Here is an 11,030-nt window from a genome sequence, read left to right on the forward strand (position 1 = left end):
CTAGCCCTTGTTTGCTGTTCAGAAGGGAAATATTGGAGTGCAGCTAGGAAACTTCTTGCTGAGAATGCAGATTGACACCCCCACCGCCACCCCCTGCTGCTCAAGGGGCTCTATGTTAGTGACTAGATCAGAATTGTGTGTGGGTGCATGCAAAGCTTATTGCAGGACCAGACACTAAGTGGGAAGCACCGACACTCCTTTTTTTCAAATTCATGCTGCCAGCACCCTTGCTGAGGAAGAGAATCTGTCACAGGTATGGCAGTAAGAGAGGTTATCCCTTAGCTCGTTAGACAGCTGTAAAACATTCTTTATTAAAGAGAATCAACATTGAATCAGTGCAAAACAGTAGCTAGTCAGCTGACAACTATCAAAAAGCTTTTAATAACCCTTGAAAACTTAATCCATAACCCACTCCCTCCCATGAGCCAGCACCCCTTCCCCCAGCTGTAACCCCATCTTCTCCCCTATCCCTACAAACATCCTTAAATCTAAGTGGTGGTCCTCCACACTCTGTGGACCTTATCTAAACTAGTTATGCTTATTAGTATTAACCTAAGTATCCTGACAGAGGGTCAGGAAATGTGGTTAGAACATAGCTCTGTTAAAACTGAGACTACCCAGTCTCAAATGGCTCAGCTGTTAAACTATGCCAGTGGTTTTCAAACTTTGGGTCATGACCCAGTACTGGGTCACCTTGCTCAGCACCCAGGGACCCTGGTGGCCAGCCAGTAAAAACTCATAGTCCCTACCTGTTCTGAGTCTGCCATGGTGCTGTGCCCTGGAAGTGGCCAGTGGCAGGTCCAGTTCCTAGGCCCGGGGGGGGGGGGGGGCACAGCACAGGCCTCTGTGTGCTGCCCCACCCTGAGCACCAGTTCTGCACTCCCATTGGCTGGTTCCTGGTCAATGGGAGCTGGTGCCTGCAGGCAAGAGCTGTGTGGAGCTGCTTGCATGCCTCTGTCTAGGAGCCAGACCTGCTGCTGGTCACTTTTGGGGTGCAGCACGGTCCATGGTGCCAGGACAGGCAGGAAGCCTGCCTCTGCACCCCAGCTGTGCCACTGACAGGGCACCACCAGAGGTAAACCCACACCCCAATCTCCTGCCCCAGCCCCCCAAACCTGGAGTCCCCTCCTGCACCCCAAGCCCCCCAAAACCCCTCATCCCCATGCCAGAGACTGGACCAGAGCCCAGACCCCCTCCTGCACCCTGAACTCCCTGCCCCAGCCCAGAGCCCCTCATTCCTGGCCCCACCCCACAGCCCTCACCCCCGCACTCCAACCCTCTGCCCCAGCCTTGAGCCCCTTCCCACTCCCCAAACCCCTCATCCCCAGCTCCGTTGCATCACGGGCATCAACAATTTTCTTCAACTGGGTCATCAGAAAAAAAAAGTTTGAGAACTACTGAACTATGCTCCAGCAAGCGACTGGTGCAATTACATTAGCTTGTTTGAAAACCATACAAAACTTGCTAACACCGAAACCTAGTCTGGGTTGGGACCATATGCTACACCATAATAGCATATTAAATTTAAATCTACTAAAATTTAATCCGTGCCACTTCTCATGTACTCTCTGGCAACAGCCAGCAGGCTAATATGCCCTTAAATACTTGGTTAGCTCTGATACGATGCTGCAGCAGGTTTGTATGGAGGATGTGCTGTTACACAGTAAGTGGCAGCTTAGTTTGTTAGCTACAGCAAGTGGATCCAAGTTAGAACTTGACAGGGTGACTTCCTCAGCCTTGTATTAGGAGCTTGGACTGACGAAGTCACCTTCTCTTGTCAGGCTGCTGACACACATCGGCTTCAGTTTAGCAAGGGGATGATGTTTGTATAGAACCACTCTTCAGAAAAGCGAAGGTGATCTCCTGCCACAGACAGGAATACCAGCTTTCCTGCCTTGTCCATCTGCTGCAGCCCCAGCTGATCCTACAAGAGAAGACAACCAGTATGAAAGTAGGCTACCTATGATGCTTAAATAACTTTCCGAAGCGCCTTAGTGCCATTGACTTTCATGGGGACTTAAGTGGTGGTTTGCAGTATTGTAGCCATGTTGGTCCCAGGATATTAAAGACAAGATGGATGAAATAATATTTTAGTGGAGCAGCTTCTGCTGGTGAAAGAGAAGCTTTTGAGCTATGCAGAGCTCTCCTTCAGTTCTACGTGTAGCTCAAAAGCTTCTCTCTTTCATCAGCAGAAGTTGGTCCAGTAGAAGATATTACCTCATCCACCGTCTCTCTCTGATGGGGACTTAAGTTCAGATTGGTTCAGTGTAGCTAGGGTGCCTCCCATTTAACTTTTGGAAGAAAAGATTAAGTGATACAGAAATAAAAGAGCAGGGATGGCCAAACGTACTGATCCTCTGAGCTGCATACAACAATCTTCAGAAGTTTGAGAGCCGGGGGCACACCTGCCAGAGCTCAGGGCTTCAGACCCTCTCCTGCTGAAGCCCCAAGCTCTGGCAGGTGCACCGATGGGGCTGAAGCCTCAAGGCCCCCTCTGCCTTGCTGGGCAGAAGCCCCTATCCCACCACGCTGTTGCAAGGCAGAGGTCCCGAGCTCCCCCTGCCCCAGTCTGGTAGGTAGAGAATGGGGGGCTCTGCAAGCCACACTTTAACTGTAAAAGAGTCACATGCGACTCACAAACCATGGTTTGGCCGCCCCTGTACAAGAGTAATAGCAAATAACAGACCCAGGCCCTCCTGTTCTTGACCCTTTAATTCTAACACCACCAACACTGTCTACAACTAGTGTGGATCCCACCGTATCTTCCATTAGGATCTACTCTACTATTTTCTCACTTTCGGCCATCAGTTATTTACAAAAGTTCCCCGTGTCTCTTTCTGGAATTCAAGTGCTGTCCCCTCCCCCTCATCATCATTGCCAGGCAGGGGAGCCCTTTATTCGGCAATTGAACAGACCAATGTTTTGTTGGAGAATAAGCGTGGGTCAGTTACAACAGCCCTTGGAGTGTAGGCTGTATGGAAATAACCCTTCCCTTTGCATGGGGGAATTTCACAGCACAATCCAACTGCCCGGCTAGGAAAACAGTGCACATGCTCCTGTGAGAAGCACGAGCTTTCAACAGCTTATGTAAAAAGAAGGGAACTATATAAGTGCAATGAAAGCTGGACTAGGACAGGCCCCAGGAAACAGGTCTTCCCCTCCTCAAAACTACCTGCTAGGCTGAGGGTGCAGCACTGCGTTTTATCAAGGGCTCTCACAACAGTCCCCCACATCCTGTTGCAAAGGCCATGGGCCAGGTTCATGGGTTGCTGCAGTGAAGCATTCATGCATTTCCCCCACTTACAAAGGATCTCACACCCAAAGGGAGAGGCAACCCAGCAGGCCAATGTGTGCATGAGGCTGTAATGGGCTGGTAGTGTTTGTTCCACTTTTAGATAGGTTTTTAGCTTCAATGGAGTTACTCCTGATATAGAGCAGTGTAAACAAGATCAGCATTAAGCACACTGCATATGGGGGGTAGCCTAGCAGTTTTAAGATGGTGTAGGCTGAAGAAATTGTGCAGGCCATACAAAGTGAAGTATGAACACCAGGGACTCTCTTAAATAAACAAACAAACAAAAGCCCTCATCTGGTGCAGCCTGGCTCGTTCCAAAGGCCTAACTTTGCTCTGTAGAAGTACTTTTTAGCTAAGTTATCTCCAGGAGAGACTGAAGGAGAGGGGCTAGGTCAGTGTGTTGGCCTATAATTCAGGAGACCCAAGTTCAATTCCCTGCCCTGGCACAGATTTCTGTGGGACCCTGAGGTATTGAGGCTCCTCAGTTCCCTATCTGTTCAACAGGGAAAACAGTGCTTGTTGGGAGAATAAGCGCATCTTTCTCGTGGTTAATCAGCAGATCCAGCCTTTTCCTTTCATGGGAACTAAGTTCACATACAAAATGCGATCTCTTTAACGAGAGGGAGAAGCTAGATGGTGGAACCCTGCCAAGATTCCTGGGGAGAGCTTAAGCTACTTACAATGGAGACAGAGTTGCCAAGACTCCAGGAATTAAAGATTAATCTTTAATTAAAGATGTGATGTCATGTGATGAAACCTCCAGGAACGTCCAACCAAAATTTGCAACCATATGGAGACAGCAGATTCTTCCACAGAAGATCAAGCTATTTACCTCTTTGTACAGCGAGGTCTCCTGCAGGGGGATGGTCTCCTTGGCTTGCCCACTTCTATAATATCCAAACCACTATAGAAGAAAAACAAGGAGACAACAGAGCTGTTGTAGAAACGAGCTTATTCTGCATCTCATTACTGAGGCTTATTGCTGGGCAGACTGTTCCTCTGACTGAGGAAGAGATGGAGCTCTGGCTGGAGGTCCTTGCCCCCACTTGAATCCACCAATGACTTCTTCAGATTGAATAAACCCCAGAGAGCCCTATCAAAGGACAGGACAGAAACTTGAACATCTGAAAAACCCTTGATTTCCAAAACCAGTTGAAGTTTGAGTGCCAATACTGTCCTTACCTAGCATCTCATAGATAACTGCAACTCTTCAGAGCATGAAATGCTCATCCTTAGACTTACATAAAAGATCAGGTACTGTACATTCCAACACCACCACCTTGTGTCTGACCCCTAAACGAACAGTATTCTTTCAGAGTCATGGTAGGGTGAAGTTAAAGGTGCTAGAAGACAGTTCACTGCCACCCTCATCTGTGCTTAATCTAATATAAGGCAGTCTTAATCTAGACCATGATGTATTTGAGCAACTCTCCTCCCACCATAGCTATCCAAGGCAGTTATCACCAGTCAGGTTGTCTGATCTCCACACAGTGGTTCTAACAGATCTGGATCATCACAGGGACTTTTTGGTGCAAAGATCCTGTCTGAAGAATTTCTCTCCCTGAGGATGTCTGCCAGAGACCTTCTACAGCCACCTACAAAGTTTGGAGCATCCTGACCGCACTGAGACCATTTTCCCTTCCCTTTTCTGATTTTCTTTTCCCCAATTTATTTGCGAAACTGGCTGGACCTACATTAGTGGATCCAGTTTTGGTTCCAGCATCCTGGATTTGTATTCAAAGTTGGGCACCATTCATAAAACTAGACAAAGACATTAGCAAATGAAAGCTCCAGTCTCCTTATCCCAAGCACCTGGAGGAGTTCCTCACCTCTGAGGCTGGAGGGTCTACCATCGTGTCATTGAGAAATTTCACCATCACAAACTTTTTCAAAGCCATCAAGTTTTTCTTGTAGGTCTCATTGTTGCCCTGGGAAAGATGCCAGAACAAAAACAATAGAATCTTCTCAGTAATAAGGCAGCTTGGAGCCTCACTGAGATGGGGGCAGCCGCAAACTTTGTCAGACAGGTGGCACACTTGTTACACATTGAAGCTGGGCTGTTGCTCTCAGCACGCCAGGCTGCTGACCCAGCCACCGCAGTGCCTACCTCCCTCCCCGTCGGGGAAAGGACAGCCCATGATCTCACTTGGTCTAGGGCTAGTCAGGGCAGATGCACAAGATGATGCTAGGAATGCATGATTGGGAATCAGGAACCCCCACATCCTAATCCCAACACCGACACCAACGTCCTATGCTGATGTCACTTATCCCCATTGTATAGCCATCCCAAATACCAAGCTAGGCTCAGAGCTGTAAGCATGGCATCCGTCCTTACCTTCTCCTGATTGATGTCAGCCAGGAAGATGCTGTTTTTCTGGTACTCTTCCTCCTTCATGGGGTCATGCCAGTATTCTGCCTGCACTAGGCTGGATGAGAGAGAGAATAAAGCTCACACTGGAAACACACAGGCCAAAGGGGCATCTCGCCTCAGCCTTTGCAGTCTGCGTAGTCCCCCCCTGAACATACTCACCGCTCCTGAACCATCTTCGTGTAGACGCCAAGGTCCAGCAGCTTTCGGAGCCAGTCACAGATGCGGGACTTCTCCCCAGGACAGCGTGGAAAGCCAAACACACCTGGGGCAACAAGATGTGCATCTCCATTCAGTGGTCAGCACTGAAAGCCATTGAACTGCAACCACAAATGAAGAACCACCTCCTCCTGACACAGCAACTGGAATTACTCCAAGGAATCCAGAGGTCTCTAATCCTATAATCCCATTACAGACAGCCTGCCCCCAAGGCACTATTACATGGAGAGAGAACTGAGAATGTTCTTTAGCTGACCAGCAGGGGGCATCATTATGGAGCAGATGGTCATTCAGATAAAAGGAAAGGCCTCCTAGGTCTTTAATGATCTGAAGCCGCACTAATGTTCTTAGCAGCATATTCTCTACAATTGTGCAGAATGCACTAAACAGAGACTCACGCAATGGGGCTTCCACCAGTTCCCTTGGGAGATTACGCCTGTCTTGGAGCTCTCACTGGCAGAAGTTTTCCTTGGTATTTAGCCATTTTCCTGTCTTGAATTTCATCCCCTTATCACTCATTTTACCTCCTTGAGCCACCATGAATAATTCTTCTCCTTCTGTGGAGTTTAATACTTCAAATGCTGATAGCTTCAGGTCCCTGTCACCCAATCACAATTTGGCCAATCTAAATAAGTTTTTAGTTTTGTGGGAGCTCCTACACCAGATGAGGCTACTGCTCTCTGCAGTCCAGTATCTGCTCCAACAATAGCCAATCAACGATGCTTCTGACGTAGGTAGAAGGGATCTACCTGGCTAATTGGATAGTCACATACATTGGGAAGATTCCTTCCTGACCCCTGAAGTGGCCAGTTTGCATCCTGAAGAATGACATTTGTCTGTCCCTATTTTAGCTTGGAACCACTTTAATAGGTTTGCTGACAGACATTAATCCTAACTCAAGATCAGCCCAGAACACAACAAGCACTCACTTAGTGATCAAATCCAGTCAGGCAAAAGGAGACAGGCAAAAGCATCCAGTCACTTTATTTCAAATGAAAGTAGGTCAAAAAGAGGCTTTCTGTGGGGGGCTTTTGGGGGCAGGGAAAGAGGGGTTGTTTTATCCCACCAGAAGCTCCCCCTCCATTCGCTACATGCGCGTTTAGGAAGCAGGGATGACTTGGAGGACTCTAGAAACCAAAGGGGGAGTTACCTTGGTGCTGCCCCCCAATGGAAATCAAATTGAACATTGGAGGAGAAGGACATCTCTGTGCCACCGCCCTCCTGGGGAAAAGAGAAAGAGTTTAGCTTCCCCCTCCCATACAGATCCTAGGCTATTTGTATATAGCACTTTAAATAACCATATTCAAGCTCTGTCTGCGACCAGCTTTAAATTAGTTAGGGACTTTTGAAATGTTATCCGAAGTCCCATCAATGGGACTTAAGCGCTTTTGAAAATATTACCCTGAACCGCTCTGTGCCTTGGTTTCCCCCTCTGACGAAATCTTATCTGTGTTACAAAGGTGTTGTGAGGGTTAGTTTATAATTGTACAGTTCTTAGAAAGACTCATAAGAATAAAGGATTTTAAAACAAATGTCACCCTCGAGCCCAGAGAACACTTATTAACATTTTATTTTGAACCCTATGGGAGGTGCTGGGGGAAGAGGGAGATTCCCACCTGAACTCTTGTAACCTAAAACATTTGCCCATAAATAAATAAATTAAATCCAACTGTAAACGTACAGGAACTGGCCTCCCTGGGAGAATCCCATAGAATTGTAGCCTCCTTGCAAGTGAGGGTCCTTAGCGAGTTTGTCACAAACCAGCGTCACCTGTTTGTTCACATTCATGAAGTAGCTGTTCTCCATATCCTGGGGAATAAGCCAGAGGAATAGATGGGCAAATTATCTTTACAATGAGCTAACAGGTTAATTTTAATCTTCTAGTTCTTCATAGGGACTAAGATTTCTCAAATTCCATGAGTTATAGGTAGGCCCCAATTTTATAAGACTCCCTTTGTGAACTCCCAGCCCAACTGTAAGCCATCCTATTTCCCCTGCCTTTATTAAAATTTGGATCCTCCCTGGACTTCCACAAAGCCAAGGTTTACCTGCACCCTCTATGAATCCAGGTAACAAGACATGTCACCCATTATTGTGACAGCTATTACTAGAACTACACTCTAATACACAGCTAGTAACGTAAGCCTCTTGGCCATATAGAGCCCAGTCAACAATACAGGTGTGCAGGAGCCAGGCTATATCTATGTTATACAAGTAAAATGCAATATAAAATGAGTTTAAATAAAAACATGCACTTAGCTTAACAAACAGGAAGGGACAAATATCTCCCTTAAAAAGCATGGGACCTCATCACATAGCTAATATCTGTAGAGTAGGGGTAGGCAAACTTTTTGGCCCAAGGGCCACATCTGGGTATAGAAATTGTATGGCAGGCCATGAATGCTCATGAAAGTGGGGTTGGGGTGTGGGAGGGTGTGAGGGCTCTGGCTAGGGATGTGGGCTCCAGGGTGGGGCCAGAAATAAGGTGTGGGAGGGGGTTCTGGGCTGGGACAGAGGGGTTTGGAGGGTAGGAGGGGGATGAGGGCTGGGGCAGGGGGGTGGGGTGGCTCAGGGTTGTAGGTGGCACTTACCTCAAGCAGCTCCCAGAAGCAGCAGCATGTCCCCCCTCCAGCTCTTACGCAGAGGCGCAGCCAGGCGGCTCTGCTGCACATTGCCCTGTCCGCAGGTGCCGCCCCTGCAGCTCCCATTGGCCATGGTTCCTGGCCAATGGGAGGTGCGGGGGCAGCACATGTGGAGCGGAGTCCCCTGGCTGCCTCTATGCATAGGCGTTGGAGGGAGCACATGCCGCTGTTTCTGGGAGCCACGTGGAGCGGCCCCCGACCCTGTTCATCAGCTGGAGCACGGGAGAGGGGCAAGTCCCAGACCGCACTCCCCAGCAGGCTCTCAAGGCTGGATTAAAACATCTGGCGGGCCGGATGCGGCCCACAGACCGTAGTTTGCCCACCCATGCTGTAGAGGTTTCAAAACACTTATCAGTGGATTTGGGTATGAATCCAGTTTGAATCAGGGATTTGTCACATCCCAAGTTTTCCTCAACATGTGATTAACTAGACTCAGCTTCTCCAAGACAAAAATGTTTGATACAGTCAAAAGGTAATAGTGAAAGCTCTGCCTGTGTCTTTATGGATCTACGTCAAAAGCAGAGACTGTAAATTATTTACAGCACCTTTAAGAGTCTGCACAGTGATCACTAACCAGTAATACTCAATGAAAGCAGAAGCTTTACATAGGATGACTGTGACTTTACCTCTACCAAGTTGTTTCCAATCTGTAGCGACAGAACGTAAATTCCTGGTATTTTGTTTTCCACTATTTTTTTAATGTATCCCATGCTTCCAGGGTTACAGCAGCTGTCTCCTGCAAAAAGGATAAGGGAAATTTTCATCAAATATAAAACCATCGCACACTGGATGGCTGAGGTTCTGAATACCAAACTTCCAACCTCACCCGGGCAAGCAGCATGCATTTTTTTCAAGTGTCAGAGCAGCAATTTTCACACTCATTGCACAAAGCCTCTGTAAATGAACCATTTGAATGCACTTCCTGGTTTCAGCCGCCTTTCACTTTCTTGCTTATAACAAGTTCATGACATTGATTGACTACCAAAATATTAAAGCCAGCATGGACACTGAATTCTCACCCAGCCTTCCATGCCTTTCCCTTATTCCCATCCTTAGGGAAATTCTTTGCTGCAGTGCTTTTCATTTTGACTGAACAATCATTTGAATACTAAACAGTCTATACACGAAGCTAGAAAGTTCAGGACCCTGCTCCCACATGAATATCTTATTTGTGGTATCTTTGGCCCAGACACTTCCAGAGGCATAGTCTAGTGGTCCAAGCTTTCAGTCCTTGAGGGGGCCATTTAGGGATCAGGGGCAAAAATCGGGGATTGGTCCTGCTTTGAGCAGGGGGTTGGACGAGATGACCTCCTGAGGTCCCTTCCAACCCTGATATTCTATGATTCTGTGATCTCTCTGTCTCAGTTTTGCCATCTGAAAAGCGGGGATAACGATATTTGTAAACGAGCTATCGAAGCGTTTATTTAAAATCCTGCCAGGGCTACAAAACATAACCATGTTCAAACTGGTTTGTGAAACATGTTGCGGTGCAACAGCAGGCAAAAAGAACATTCCTGGATCACAACCATGTTTAAATGTGATTCATAATGTAGACAGGGCCTCAAATAGAAGATAACTGAGTAGGGAACTCTCCCAAAGGGTGCTGGGCATCAGAGTAGTTTAACGCTTTAGAAGCCACCTTGATCCTTCATTCGCAGTCCAACTTCCCACACATCTATCACTACTTCGCTTTCTTCCATCCCCCATTTCACAAGGAAAGGGTGTTCCCTGCACTGCGGTATCACCCTCCTGGCCGTCCCATGAGAATCCCCTGATGAACGTGGGTTGTTGTTTTCTTTTATTACAGACAATCTGAAATGTGGCCAAGAGTGAAGTCCCTAGGGCAGGGAGCGGAGCTGCTGGTTTGAACCTGTGGGCGCACTGGCTAATAACCTGCTTTCCACCCTCCCCCTGCGAGGGCGGAGATCCCATGATCTCCCAAGGCAAGCAGGCTCTGCGCAGCGGCAGCTAAACCAGCAGCGGGGATTAGAGAAGTGAGAGAGGAAGCAGAGAAAGGCGGCCCGGGAGGCTCTTGGGGCAGGGAAACACCGCTTCCGCGGGAGGGGGAACAAGAGCGGGGAGGCTGGTCAGACAAGGGCCCGAGCCGCTCCCTTTGCAGCCCTGGGGCTGACACCCCCCCCCCCCGCCCTTGGCGGGGCAGCAACAGACCCATAACCCGCCCCCGGCCCCGCAGCGCCCCCGCTTGCAGCTGGGGGGGGGTAGCACCAGCCTCGCGGCGGCCCCGCCCCAGCGCTCACCCATCCCGTGCCACATGACCAGGGGCACCGGGCCCGAGCAGCGCCCGCCGAGCAGCAGGCAGGTGAGCAGCAGCGCCGCCGGCCGCAACCTGAGCGCCGCCATCTTGGATTGTCACATGACCGGGCAGCTGGGAGGAGGCGGGTTGTGGAGGCGCGCCCTGGAGGGGGGAGGGGTCACAGAGGATCATGGGAGGAAAGGGGAGATGATGGAGCCATGGGGGAGGGGCTGTAGGGGCAATGGGGGTCAG

General features: G+C 48.8%; 1 protein-coding gene across 1 annotated transcript; it reads right to left on the reverse strand.

The window, feature by feature from the left end:
* Positions 1–1,318: 1,318 nt before the first annotated feature.
* Positions 1,319–10,934, reverse strand: PPT1 (palmitoyl-protein thioesterase 1). Its single transcript, XM_074934133.1, has 9 exons — positions 10,783–10,934; positions 9,151–9,260; positions 7,564–7,691; positions 7,033–7,103; positions 5,826–5,928; positions 5,631–5,721; positions 5,125–5,223; positions 4,128–4,199; positions 1,319–1,924 (listed from the first exon to the last, which is right to left on the reverse strand). The coding sequence occupies exons 1-9, from the start codon at positions 10,883–10,885 to the stop codon at positions 1,802–1,804; spliced, it is 900 nt and encodes a 299-aa protein (XP_074790234.1). The 5' UTR covers positions 10,886–10,934; the 3' UTR covers positions 1,319–1,801.
* Between the last annotated feature and the right edge of the window lie 96 nt (positions 10,935–11,030).

Source organism: Natator depressus, chromosome 19, assembly GCF_965152275.1.
Source record: "Natator depressus isolate rNatDep1 chromosome 19, rNatDep2.hap1, whole genome shotgun sequence".
Classification (NCBI taxonomy): domain Eukaryota; kingdom Metazoa; phylum Chordata; order Testudines; family Cheloniidae; genus Natator; species Natator depressus.